The sequence below is a fragment of the Lipotes vexillifer genome, unplaced genomic scaffold, assembly GCF_000442215.2.
Source record: "Lipotes vexillifer unplaced genomic scaffold, Lipotes_vexillifer_v1.1 scaffold1399, whole genome shotgun sequence".
Classification (NCBI taxonomy): domain Eukaryota; kingdom Metazoa; phylum Chordata; class Mammalia; order Artiodactyla; family Lipotidae; genus Lipotes; species Lipotes vexillifer.
In genome coordinates, this window is record NW_006782449.1 from 556655 (window position 1) to 571218 (window position 14564).

Genomic DNA, 14564 nt, shown 5'->3' on the forward strand with positions numbered 1-14564 from the left:
AAAAAAAAAAAAAAAAAAAAAAAAAAGGTGGGGGGGGGAAACGCCTTGGCTGTGGAGGGCGGGGCGTAAGCAAGGGTGAGGTTTGGTGGTGGGCGGAGCCTATGCTCAGGAGCCACAGGGCTGGAAAAGACCCTGGGGGCTGTTGGGGGTGGGGCTTAGGCTCAAGGAACAGAAGGGGCCCAGGCGTGCCCCCGACCCCTGGTCTCAGGGTGTGAGGGGACCTCACCTGGGAGCCCACCAGGCTTCCTGGGCTGGAGTGGGCAGGGCAGATGCCCTCCACTCCTCTCCCAGTCCTCCCGGAGGGCCCCTCCCCCTGCCTCTGCTGATCCCCCTTGCCTACCTCCTGTTCCCCGAAGGACCCACGTGGCTTGGGTGGGGCCTTGGAGGGCAGGGGACCAGCCTGGGAGCTCAGCAGGCTCCCTGTGCCTAGGTGGGTGGCGCAAACACCGTCTGCTCCTCTCCCACTCCTCCTGAGGGCCCCTCCCGCCTGCCTCTCCTGATTTCCCCAGCCTCACGGGTGCCAATCCTGTCTGGTCTCACCTTCTCCCCATTCAGTCCCCCGTTTCCTACCAGTTCACTTGGGGGTTCCTCCCATCTCCTTGGGCGTCAGAGTTCTCCACCAGCGGCCGGCAGGCGCCCTAGTTGTGGAGAGATGCTAACTTGGCGTATTCCCACACTGCCATCTTCTAAACATAGTGTTTGACATTTACACATTTAGTGTTTGCAAAAGGAAATACTGAGCATGGTGGCGTGAGAAATAAAACATTAGCGTATGCATCCTTCACCCCATCCCATCTTCTACATTTTCAGTACTGTTGCATACGTTTATCTTCCCTCACCTGGATGGCTTCTGTTTCCTCCAGGTTATATTCATAATCCTGATCTTGCTTCTTTTCAGCCAACATTGCTGGTGGATAAATAGTTATAAAATTAAATTTGATCATGTTACTCCCCTTATTAAAGCCGTTAGATAGGAGCTCTCATACTTTACTGTATAAAGCCATCTAGGGTTTCATTAGGCAGATTCTGATCCATTCCAAGAGACACTGATTCAGGTCTGATATCAGGCCCAGGAACCCGTACTTTAACAAGCATCTCTGGTGTTCTGAGAGAAGCACTGTTTTAATGGCTCCTAAGCCTGCAAGAGAAAGTTCAAAAGCCTTAGTGTGGACACCTGTGCTCTCAGTGAACCATGCCTTGCATTCTTTCTTTGTCTTGGTCATCAACATCAACACCCATCCTGTGATGTTTCCTGCCTTTATCCTTTTTCACATCCTGCTGTCTTTCTGCCCTTTCATACCTCAAGTTATCCCTTTGGTGAGGTTCTCCCTGATCGCCCAAGGTGGAGTTGGTACTTTCTCTTTCTCTGATGTGTTTCTTTTTGTTTTTGGGCTGCATCAGGTCTTCGTTGCCGTGCACAGGCTTTCTCTTGTTGCGGTGAGCAAGGGCTACTGTTTGTTGTGGTGCGCAGGCTTTTCATTGCGGTGACTTCTCTTGTTGCAGAGCACAGGCTCTAGGTGTGTGGGCTTCAGTAGTTGTGGCGTGCAGCCTCAGTAGTTGTGGCACATGGACTTAGTTGCTCCACGGCATGTGGGATCTTCCCAGACCAGGGCTCGAGCCTGTGTCCCCTGCATTGGCAGGCGGATTCTTAACCACTGAGCTACCAGGGAGGTCCCTTTTTGTTGTGTTTTGTTGTACCTTCCAACTGCCCTTTATTTGTAGCACCATTCATCCTACATAGTAATTTCATTATTCATTAGTTTTGAGTTGCATGACTAGAAAATCATCTTATTTATCTTTGTATCCTTAGTCCCTTGCACAAACATAGGTAAATGTGGAATGAATGAGTTAAACAGAGGAATGAAATTCAGAAAGTCTTGATTTTTTTTTTTACTTCATATTTTGTGTAGTGTAAATTGATCTGTACTGCTTATGCACCTTAGCTTCTTAAGCTATAGTATGGAAATAATATTTGTTTTCTACCTTCCTTTAAACACCATTTATTCAATTCAGAGCAGAGGTTTATACAAAGGAAGCAGAATTAGTGATAATTCTGGAAATAATTTTTGAAAGAGCAGCCACTTGAGATACTTCTTAAAGGTTGAATAGAAGTATGACTTGAGTGGCAGCAGTGAGAATGAGGAAGGAGCATGATCCTGGCATAAGAAATGCAGAGGTACAAATGTCTGCAACTTCATGGTTCTGGAAGGCACAAGTGGTTTTATTTGGTTTCAGTAGAAGATGCAGGGTTGTGGTTAGACATGGAATTGGGGGAGTCGGCAGCAGTCTATTTTGGAGGCTGTTTTGTGCTTTGCAAAGAAGTTTTTGCAAAGATTTTATCCTTGGGTTATAAAATGTTGCTGAAGCCTCTTAAGCTGGAAAGGAACATAATCAGATGGGAGGAGGACTGAGACAGAAGATAGACCATTTAAAGGGACTTCGTGTAATTTTACGAGTGAAGAGTTGATTAGCCACTTAAAATAATTTTATGAAGATTTTTATGTTCTTTGTTCATTCTGCCAGGTACTCTGATACGCATGGGGTTACAAAAGATGAGTAAGGTATAGTTCCTGTAGAGTACAGGAAAATGTAAATACATAAAAGAACCAATTATATAAATATAGCCAAGGCTTACAGGTTTGTGATATATAGTATAGAAAATGTTATGGGAACTGGGTTCATTGTGGACTAACTTTCCCAGGAGAGTTAGGGTCTTGATGGAAAAGAAGGGATTGGAGTAGAGCAAAGAAGAATATTTTGGGTAAAGAAATAAATAAAGGGATTAATGGGTGGGGGAGTGTGGTTATGGTGCTAGAGCCTGTTTGTTTTAGCTGGAAAATATTTGGTATCAAATTGTAATGGGCCTTGAATGTTGTGCTGAAGGATTTTGCATTTTATCCTAGAGCATTATTTTCTAATTATGAAAATAATACATATTGATTATATACAATTTAAGAAATATATGGAAATATGAAGAAAATGTAAATCTGATATGTCTGCATCACAAAAAGTGGTTGCTATGAACATTTTTATGTATTTTTCCAGTGTTTGTCACTGTGCTCAAATGCATACTTGGGCATTAAATAAATGAAATCAGAATTATACTCTCTTGTATAGTGTGTGTGTGTGTGTGTGTGTGTGTGTGTGTACGTATGTGCATGTGTGTAGTCTTATCTCACTTAAAATTGGAACATGGGCATTTTGCCATGTGGTTAAATGTGCCCAGGAAGCATGACTTATAGTGATTACAATATTTACTACATGGCTATGCTTATTTATTTCTTTATTGTTGGATTATTTAGGTTGTTTTCAATCTAAAATAATGGATACTGTTTCACTGAACATCTTTGTATTTCTGACTATTTAGGATAGGGTTTTAGAAATAAATGTACTGGATCAAACAATCTTGAGGGCTCATGCTGTATTTTGCCAAATTGCTCTTCCAAAAGGCTCTATTTAAATTCATGCCTGCAGTGTGTGGGTCTGACTTTCATTGTACTCCTGGCTAAGTTTTTTTTTGTGTTTACTGTTTGCTAATTTTATAAGTGGTATCTTGTGGTTATTTAATTGTTATTTCCTCGACAATTCATTTGAGTAGGTTTTCCCTTATATTCCTTGACTGTTTGTTTCTTTTACTGTGAATTGCCCTTGACCTTTATGGTATTTTTCCCTTTAATTTTGGTATTAACTATTTTTTATATAGATTATAACTTCATTAGTCCTATTTCTGGCACATTTTTCTTCCTATTTCTTACTTGCCTTAACTTCTTATAGTAGTGAATTTTAAATTTAAGTGTGTTTGGCAAGTCCTTTCTCATCTTGAGATCTATTCACCTATACTTTGATTTAGTTTTAATTTTGTATTTTCCATTTCTCTTAATAACCCATGATAATGGCAGTGTTTGGCAGAAGAGTGACATGATTAGATTTGTTCTTCAGAAAGCAGTCTTGTGGCCTGTGGAGGCTGGATGGGAGTAAGGAGAGACTAGGGGCAGTGACGCCTGTTCAGAGGAGAGGAGATAAGTGTCTGAACATAGTGATGGTGGTGGTGGGGATAGATTAGAAGAATGATTCTCAACCAATGATTTGGGAGATGCAGCAGGTTTAGTGGGAGGGTGGAGATTAGGACAGATTAAGTACAAGGTTCTGTGGGCCATCCAGATACAAGCAGCGGGAACTGCAGGACTGAAACTCTTTCAGGAGCTGGTCCGGCTGGTGATGGAGATTAGGGAGCCACCTGCATACAGGTGATAGTTCTAATATGGGAGAAAGAATGAGTTTTCAGGGCAGCTGACTGAGAAGGGTGGTCAGAACTAGAAGGCTCATTAAGAAGGTGTTCTCTGGGAAGCCCTTTTTATACTTTCTCTCTCTTTCTGTCTCTCTTAGCAAAATCAACAGCGTCAGAGATTATGGATATGGTCAGAGATACTGCAAAGAGATTAACGAGGAGAGGGTTTGAAAAGTTTCCACTGCATTAGTCTACTACTTTCCTTAAATGTGGCTAAAAGGGGCAGTAGACTGGGAAAGAAATAGAAGAAGGAGCATGGTCAAAGCATAACTTTTAAAGACTCTAAGTAGACTTGAACATGTTCTCTATTGAGGGAAAAGAATTTATGGAGAGGAAGAGACTGAAGGTAAAGTAAAAAAGGAGGAATTTGTTGGGGCAGCAACTTAAAAGGATGAGTAGCTGTGATGAATGCATTATTCTTTCAAGTGGAACAGTAGTATTACATTCTCAGAGATAGAATTTGCATATAAGTTATTGAAACAATTTTTAATCTGTTCTATGAGTAAAAAGACTCCCTGCTTCAATAATTAACTTTCATTTTCTTTTTTTAAAAGATTAATTGACAGTTTTATAATTGTTTCAGCATAAAGTTCTTCTAATGGTTTAAGTTCATATCTTTTATGTGCTGCTGACTGGCAGAGTTAGTGTGTTAACTTTTAATGATATAGATATCTAAAAAGACAGCTTAATAAGCATTTAAATCCCTTTGATTATTTATTGTTCATTAATGAATGCATGAAATTAAATACTTTGAATTATAGCCATCTTTTAAAATATTTGTTGCAGGGAAATTTACCTAAATATTCTCATAACTCCCTGATGGTTCAAGCAATAAAGACAAACCTAACAGACCCGGACATACATGTGCTTTTCTTTGATGTGGAAGCGTTGATTATTCAACTCCTGACTGAAGAAGCCTCTAGGCCGAATACTGCGCTTATTTCCCCAGAGAATCTGCAAAAAGCATCTGGCGGTTCAGACAAAGGGGGCTCTTTTCTAACTGGAAAACGAGCAGCAGTTCTCTTCCAACAAGTGAAAGAAACTATCAAAGAGAACATAAAGGAACATCTCCTTGATGATGAAGAGGAGGATGAGGAGATAATGAGACAGAGACGGGAAGAAAGTGATCCCGAATATCGGGCCAGCAAATCTAAGCCACTGACCCTGTTAGAATATAATCTGACTATGGACACAGCAAAATTGTTCATGTCCTGCCTTCATGCCTGGGGTTTGAATGATGTTCTGGATGAAGTCTGTCTCGATCGCCTTGGAATGCTGAAACCCCACTGCACAGTATCGTTCGGCCTCTTATCGAGAGGGGGTCATATGTCACTGATGCTTCCTGGTTATAATCAGGCTGCCTGTAAACCATCACATGGGAAAGCAGAAGTAGGAAGGAAGCTGCTGGCAACGGAGGGAGTAGGAAAGGGAACTTACGGAGTGTCCCGGGCCGTCACCACACAACATCTCCTGTCTATCATTTCTTTGGCAAATACCTTAATGAGTATGACCAATGCAACTTTTATTGGTGATCATATGAAGAAGGGCCCTACCAGGTGTGACCATGATAGTTTGATTTTATTCTTATGTTTCAAAAAATAAGAAACCTGTTTTATTTTTGTCACTTCTTAATTACCTTTTTTGGGGGGGGTGGGGCGCTCTACACACTTTGGCATTTTTGTCATCTCAGTGTTTCCCCTTTAAATTTTAAATACAACATGCATGACAAAATATAATCAAATTGTACAGTTTTATCTATACTCAGACATACTTAGTAGCTATTTAAAAAAAACTTAGAATGAGGGAGTAGGTCAGAGTTTAGCTTTAACAAATTATAGACTAGCTCTTCAGTAAATATAATCTTAGATTGTATCTATTTACAGTTTGCACTAACATTTAATTCAAATTGTATATTTGGTTAAAATGTGTGACCCACGGTGATGAATGGTAAGTGTTCAGTGGCTGGCTTCAGCATTTTGTGAGAAGCATAGTCAGAATTTCTCTGGGAAAAGAGGAAACAACTTTTTAAAGTGCCGGAGAGTATTCTTTTAATATTTCTATATATTTAACCTGAGTTGCTATTTCTCATTTTGCAGAAGTCATGAAGACAACTTTTTAAACTCTGGTTTTATTATACTTTATTGAGAGCCGACCACATTTAGGATTTTTTTTAAATCTAACATACTAAAGTAGCACTTACCTAGTGTCTGGCTCTGTTGTAAGCACTTTACAGATGTTATCTCCTTAGTGCCCTTACCCCTATAAGGTAGGTACTTTTATTATCCTTTTGCTACAGATGATAGAGCTGAGACAGAGAGGTGAAGTAACTTGCCCAAGGTCACACAAGTAGTAAAATGGTAGGGCCGGAATTCAAAAGGGGACAGTCTGCCTGTGGAGTGGAAGATTTCTTAATGCCTTATTACCTTTTTCACATTGTAGGGCTGAATTTTTTGGAACTCAGTATATTGTTCCATAAGTTCATTTGGACCAATGATGTGGGGTGGGCTGGAATATCAGCATGCTAATACTGAAGAATGAAGGGTTGATTGTGACATTTATCTGTCAGTGGTAGTAGATTAAAGTGTTCGTAAATATTTCTTAAACTAGTTTAAAGCATAAACTGTAGATGTAAAATTTTTACTTGCTATTTGTTAATCATTTAATTTTCTGTATTAAAATCTGAAATGGAAAATTTTAATAGGTACAAAACAAAAAACCCCTATGTTTTTGGAACAGCAAATTGAAAATGTTCTGTTATGTGTTTCTTTTGCAATTCATTTGGAACTAGAAAGCTTAGTATTTTAAATGGCTCTGGAATTATGCAACTATGAATGTGTATATATACATGTACTTTCTTCTTCTTTTTAAAGGCCACCTAGACCAGGCACCCCAGACCTTTCTAAGGCAAGGGGTTCTCCTCCAACTTCCAGTAATATTGTGCAAGGACAGATTAAACAAGGTAAAATTAAATCTTATTAAGTAATTGACATGACATTTCAGCTCTAGAAACTGAGGAGGCATAGCTAATGTATAATCATAACATTTTGTTTGTCTCAGATTGTTAAATAGAGAAAAGTTGTTATATTCCAGATGTAAATATGGATAATTAAGATGTTAGTTAAAAATAAATCAGATTTATTTAGAAATTGATAAATGAGCGTATTTCACATAATTTTATTGTACTGTCTTTGGCCTAATTTTTATACATTAGGGGCACCTTAACTTGACAACGCTAGTGCCTTAATGTGTGTATCTTGAGTCTATAAGTTATGTCTATTTTTTAAACTACATTTAGAAATGTTTAAATTCATATTTCCATACTATAGCTATTCTTGTGTCGTTTGCCGGTAGTTCATGCATTGTAATCCACAGTGGGAAAAGTTTCTTTTTATTTAGTCATTATATACTTTAACTTTTTGTTCATAGCTTTTGTTTTGTTAGGGGATAGAAGAAAGATTGAGTTTTTCTTCCTTTATTTTCTTTTACACTCATTTTAAGACTGACAAGTGAGCTAATCAGAGTTCGGGGGGAGTCACTTCTGCTTAGAGAGCTTTCCTTTAGGCTAAGTTGAAGGTTGTGCTTGTAGATGGTGACATTGTAGGATGTTCTTTTTTTCAAAAAATTTGTTTAAGGTTTTAAAGAGTCAGTGAACAGTTCCGCAAAATTTGTTTGGTGAACGATAGGCCTCCAACTTCATGCCTACAATTTTCCTCTTTCCTAGAACAAGTCGTCTGCTCTTTTAGCTGATTGTTTGTCCTTACTTTAATATCCTTAAATGGTATGCTTGGTTTTTAGTTTTAGGTACTGTGTTGTAGCTTCTCATTATGGAAGATCAGCTCCCCCCATTCTCTATGCCACTCCTATCCTTCATTTCCAGCCCCATGTGGTCACCCCTCTTATTCCCCTGTCCTCTCATCAAGCCTTTATACTCATTTTATAATAGTCTATATGAAGATATATAAAAGTTTTAATTAGATAACTTTATACTTGTGTATGTGTGAAATATACACAGAAAAGTGCACAAAACAAATATGCTGCTCAGTGATTTTTACAAGCTAAACACCCATGTAACTATATCCCTGGACAAGAAATAGAACATTGCCAGTACTCCTGAAGCCTCCTACATGTTCCCTCCCAATCAGTATACCTTCCTCTTCCAAAGGAAACTACTATCTTGACTTTTAGGAAATCATTTCCTTGCTTTCCTTTATGGTTGTACCATCTACGTTTAAATCCCTAAACACCATGGTTTAGTTTTGCCTGTGTTTTGAATTTTATATGCATTCAGTTAGTCATGGAGTATGCATTCTTTTGTGTTTGGCTACTTTTGTGAGATTTATCAGTGTTGTTGCACATGACTATAGTTTGTTCATTTTCATTGTTCATTTTATTGCTTTATACTATTCTGACGAATGAATAGACCACAATGTTTTCATCCATTTCTTGGTCAATAGACACTTGGATTACATCCAGTGTTTCATTTTCATAAATAATTCTGCTATGAACATTCTTGTATTTGAATCTTAGTGTATATTATAAGCGTTTCTGTTGTGTATGTAACCAAAAGTGGAATTTCTGCATATATTTATCTTCAGCTTTAATTGTGGATAATGTTAACATGTTTTCCTAAGTGAGAGACGTATACATCCATCAAACTGGCTAAGGGGAAAAAGATGGAAATTGTTGTGTTAGCTGGGATATGGATCAGTGAGACCTCTCATATATAGCTGTCCTAGCCAACACTTAATATTTTCCATGTTTTTCACTTTAGCCATTTTGGTATGGCTAGTATATCTGACATATCAGTATTTTCATTCCTGATTAATATTTTTGTGTCCTATTTAAGAAATTACCCTGATATTTCTACTCTGATATGAGAATATTCTTCTTTATTTTCTTTTGGAAGCAAGATCTTATTTTACCTTTCTCATTTAGGTCTATAATCTGCCTAGACCTTAATTTTGTGTATTATGTGAAGCAGGGGTCCTGTTTTGAATTTACTTCCATATACCAAATTGGTACAGCATGAGTTATTAAAGAGATGATTCTTTCCCCACTGCTTTGCAGTGCCATTTTTGTCATAAATATAGTGTCCTTATATATGGTAGTCTGTTTCTGAGCTCTTTGATTTGTTTGTGTATCATTGTGCCTTAATTACTGTAGCTCTGTAATAAGACTTGCTATTTAATAGATCAAGTCTTCCCACCCGTTCTTCTTAAAGAATGTCTTGACTATTCTTGTCCTTTTGAATTTCAGTATAAACTTTAGAACTGTTTTATTATTATCACAAAGGCCTATTGTGATTTTAACTTCGATTTTATTGAATTTATAGATCATTTTGGGGAGAATTATTATCTTAATGTGGTTCACTCATTTAATCCATCAACTTGATATATCTCTACATTTATTTAGGTCTTATTTAGCTATCATAACTCTGTATAGTTTTCTATATAGAGGTCTTATATTTCTTTTTTTAGATTTATTCCTAGGTATTAGATTTTTAAAGTACTCTATTTAATATCTAATTGATATTAAATTTCTTCATTTTCTGTGCCCCTGATATAGAAATGCAGTTGACTTTTGTATATTGACCTTGTATTAAAGAATCTTGCTAAATTCACCTACTAAAGGTAATACTTTTCTGTAGATGCTTTTGACCATCCGGACAATCATATGGAACAACTTTTTTATTTCCAGTATCAAAGGGAGAACTTTTAAGATTTCATAATTATGATAATTCCTATATGCTTTTACAGATAATTTAAGAAATTAACTCTTCTGTTCCTTTGCTAAGTGTTTATCATCAGTGTATGTTGGATTTCATCATGCTTTTTCTGTACCTATTGAGGTGACTATATAATTTTTTTTACTCTATTAATGTGATGAATTTACAACCCAATTTTGCATTCCAGAATAAAACCAATCTTGTGATGTATTATTATCTTATATATTGTTGCATTTAATTTAATATTTTTATTTAGGAAAACGTTTTCTTCTAATATTTATGTAAGGTTTTACTTTATTCAAGTTTCGGCAAATGGATTGGGGAATCTTCCTTTCCCATTTTTAGGTAGAATTTGTGTGAGCTTGGCATTAATTATTTCATAAACGTGCAGTGGAATTTGCTGGGGTTAGACCTAGAGTTTTCTTTGTGGGGAGTTGTAAAATTCTGGGTTCAGTTTCTCTCATTGTTATAGAACTTCAGATTTTCTGTTTCTTTTTGTGTCAGTTTCATTAAGGGATTTTCATTTAGGGATTTTCCAGTTCTAAATTTTCAGATGTGTTTGCATTTGAAAAGATAACATCTTATCTTTTTAATTTCTGTAGTATCTGTGGTGATGTCTCCATTTTTATTCCTGATATTAATCACTTGTAGCTTTCTTTTTTCTTGATCAGTCTTACCGGGGCTTTATCAATCGTTTTAATCCATAGTGCCTTTGTTTATCCTTTCTAATGCATATTTTTTCCTGTTTCACTAAATTCCGCTCTTCTCCCACTTCCTTGGGATTCAATATGCTGTTATTATTAATTTTAATAAGTTTATTTATTTTATTTATTTCTGTCTGCATTGGGTCTTTATTGCTGTGTGTGGGCTTTCTCTAGTTGTGGCGAGCGGGGGCTACTCTTCGTTGTGGTGCGTGGGCTTCTCATTGTGGTGGCTTCTCTTGTTGCAGAGCACAGGCTCTAGGCATGCGGGCTTAAGTAGTTGTGGCTCGCGGGCTCTAGAACACAGACTCAGTAGTTGTGGCACACGGGCTTAGTTGCTCTGTGGCATGTGGGATCTTCCCGGACCAGGGTTCAAACTCGTGTCCCCTGCATTGGCAGGTGGATTCTTAACCACTGCACCACCAGAGAAGTCCAGTTATTATTAATTTTTAAAAACTTTTTACGATTGATGGTTACTTACTGATGTTGAATTGAAGTTAGAGCAGACATCCTTGCCTCATTCCCAATCTTAGGGATAAAGCATTCAGTCTTTTTACTATTAAGTATAATGTTAGCTGTAAGTTTTTCTTAGATGAGCTGGATGTTGAGGAAGTTCCCTCCTATTCCTAGTTCGCTGAGATTTTAAAATTATGAACGGATGTTACATTTTATCAGATGATTTTTCTGCATCTATTGAAATTATCAAATGAATTTTCTCCTTTATTTTCTCAATAAGTCCCAGAACATTGACTTCTGAATTTTAAAAAACCTTGCAATCCTGGGGTAGATCACACTTGGTCATGATGAATTATCCTTAGATTATTGGATATAATTTGCTAAAATTCTGTTAAGAGTTTTTATGTGTATGATCATGAGGGATTTTGGTCTAGAGTTTTTCATTTCAATAATGTGTTTGTTCAGTTTTGGTAACAGGATAATGCTGGTCTCACAGAATGACTTAGGATGTTATCCCATTTCTTGTGTTTTCTGGAAGGGCATGTGTAGAATTGATACTATTTTTTACTTGTTTGATCTGTTTCACCAGTGAAAATATGTGGGCATAGGGTTTTCTTTATGGGAAGATTTTTTTAACTACAAATTTAAATGCTTTAATAGATACAGAGCTATTTAGGTGTTTTTTTTTTTTTTAATTCATCTTCGGTGAACTTTGGTAGTTTGTGTCAAATTTATTGGCAAAAAGTTGTTTAATATTCTCTTATTTTCCTTTCAATATCACATCTGTAGGATTTGAAATGACATCCCCTATCTCATTTCTATTATTCATAACTTATGTTTTTTCTCTTTTTTCCTGATCAGTCTAGCTAGTAACTTAGCAGTTTTGTAGTTCTTAACCAGCTTTTGGTTTCATCAGTTTTTAATCTATTGTTCTTCTGTTTTCTATTTCATTTGTTTCTGCTTTGCTTGCTATTATTTCATTTCTTTTGCTTTAAATTTGCCTGTTTTTTTAATTTTTATATTTTTAGAGTACAACCTGAGGTCATGGATATAAAACTTTTCTTCTTTCCTAATATAGGCAGTCAGCACTACAGATTTACCCTAAGTACAGCTTTAGTAGCATCCCACATATTTTGATATGTTTTCCTTTTCCTTTTTCTTTTGACTTTTTCTTTTATCCCTGGGTAATTTATTACTGAGTTAAATTTGCAAACATTTGGGAACTTTCCAAGGATCTCTCTGCTGTTGATTTCTAATTTATGGTCAGATAATATACTTTGTATGGTTTGGATTCTTTGAATATTGAGACTTGTTTTATGGCCCTAAATATGGTCTTTCTTGGTCAGTATACTGTGTGCACTTCAGATGACTGTGTATTCTGCTGTTGTTGGGTGGAGTGTTTCATAAATGTCAGGTCATGTTGCTTAAGAGTATTCAAGTTTAGCATATATTAGCTGATTTTTCTGCCCACTTGGTTCTATCGTTTAGATAAGGGTATTGAATTCTGCAGCAGTTGTGGATGTGTTTATTCCTCCCTGCATTTCTATCAGTTTTTGCTTAATATATTTTGAAGCTCTCTTTATTGGGTGCATAAACCTTTAGAATTGTCATTTCTTATTGATCAACGATGCATTATATATTTCACCACCATGATGGTATTGAATTTGCCCCCCTGGCCAGATCTGAGGATTTTAAAGTTGGAGTGCTTTAATGTTGCTTCTCTCAGAAAAGTCTTGAGTCTTGAGAGCAGTGAAGAAGGAACTAAAAATTGTCTTTTTCTAAAGCATTTACTTAAGGTGATAGATTTAGGAATTTCCATTTGGAACAGCACAGATGCTTGTCTTATAAAGTAAATGAAGGTTAGCAATCTGTACTGAGAATTACATAGTAAAATGCTTTAGGATGGCATTATAAAACTCATTTTCTATTTGAATATTGAAATGTAATATTTCTTTAGCATATATTTGTTAAGCACTTTTGTTTTTCCTCCAAACAACTCTATTTGGGGTACAGAGAGATTAGTCTAGTGTATACTGTCTTGAATAGTTTATGTCTATCTAGAAGATAACACACGAACATAACCAACGTAGGGTAGGAGGTGGTGCTGTACAGATGAAGGGCTTTGATTCCGTGACTGCTCTTCAGCAGAGTATTATTTAGTCTCATCTCTCTGCTCTGACTTCTTTTACATTGGTTTTCTTTTAAACATTTTCATCTTTCCTTACGTTTTCTTTTCCTGACTCCCACTGTAGCCCACATTGACTCACAATCTATTTTCAAGTTGGATTGCAAACATGAATATGCTTCTTTTCGATAAACTGTCACTTTATGTTGGTTAATATTTGTTCAGCTCCAAAATAATCTATATGGAATAAAGACTTTGGCTGGGAATTGGACCTTTTACAGGCATTTGAGTCTGAGAATAAAAATGATATAAATAGTTTTGCTAATATAATTTCTCATAAACAATATCAGGTGTTTCATGGGCAAATAATTTCTTCACAAGAAGTTTATTTTGTCTAGCAGTTGGCTTGTTAATTCAGTGTTTTCCCATAATTAACATTTACTGACAGTCGTACTTTTTGATAGAGACAGTATTCATTTATTAGATACTTGATTTTGCAGTTTATAAAATATCTCACTTGAGGAAGGGATCAGAGATGTCAACCAAGTAAATTCTTGTTCTTGGTCGTACATCCCTGAGTCTGCCCATGGCTTTAGGCTTTTCTGTATTCTGACATATTGTACTTCTCCTTATCAATTCAGTAATTTCACAGCGAAAGTCTTTGGTCTGTGCCTCTTGTGCTTACCTTGACTGTGACCATATCTTTATGCTAATAGTTACATCTTTACTCAGGGGTAGGTGTGGAGGTAAGTCTAGGCAACTTAAAGATTTAAAGTTATGTTACATTATTTGCAATTTTATTTTTAAGAAGTGGATCCAATTTAGGTTGTCTAAACTTAGAAGTAAGAGGTAGTTGTTCCTAAATTATAACCAATAGTTACTCACCGTCCTTTTCCAGGATCTATAGCAAAAAACTAGGAGTACCTATGTCAGGCTAACGAAGGGGCCTGTGAATCCCTTACAATTTTGTGTTTGAACTTATGTGCCCTTTAAAAAAAAAAATTGCTATAGCTATAATTTAATTGCAGAAGCTCTAACTTTGGTCTGCTTTGGAAGCTCAGAGGGCAGGGCTGTTTTTTCTTTTTTGTTCACTGATCTGTCACAAGTGCTTGGAACAGTGGCTGGTACATAGAAGGAGCTCAGTAAATATTTGTTGATTGAATGAATCTATAGATACCTACTCTTTATGCTTCTAGAGTCAATATGTCAGTAACTGGGAGCTGAGGCTGTAAGGGCTGACAAGAGATCCTTGCCTTCAGGGAGTTTGTA

The 14564-nt window shown here is 36.7% G+C and overlaps 1 protein-coding gene across 2 annotated transcripts in view; it reads left to right on the plus strand.

Moving 5' to 3' along the window:
- WDR7 (WD repeat domain 7) overlaps positions 1–14564 on the plus strand; it is a 353302-nt gene that overhangs the window by 83380 nt on the left and 255358 nt on the right. For both annotated transcript variants that reach the window (XM_007455287.1, XM_007455286.1), the window contains exons 14-15: positions 5075–5844; positions 7159–7247. In XM_007455287.1, the coding sequence (XP_007455349.1) occupies positions 5075–5844; positions 7159–7247 (859 nt within the window). The remainder of the gene's footprint in view (positions 1–5074; positions 5845–7158; positions 7248–14564) is intronic.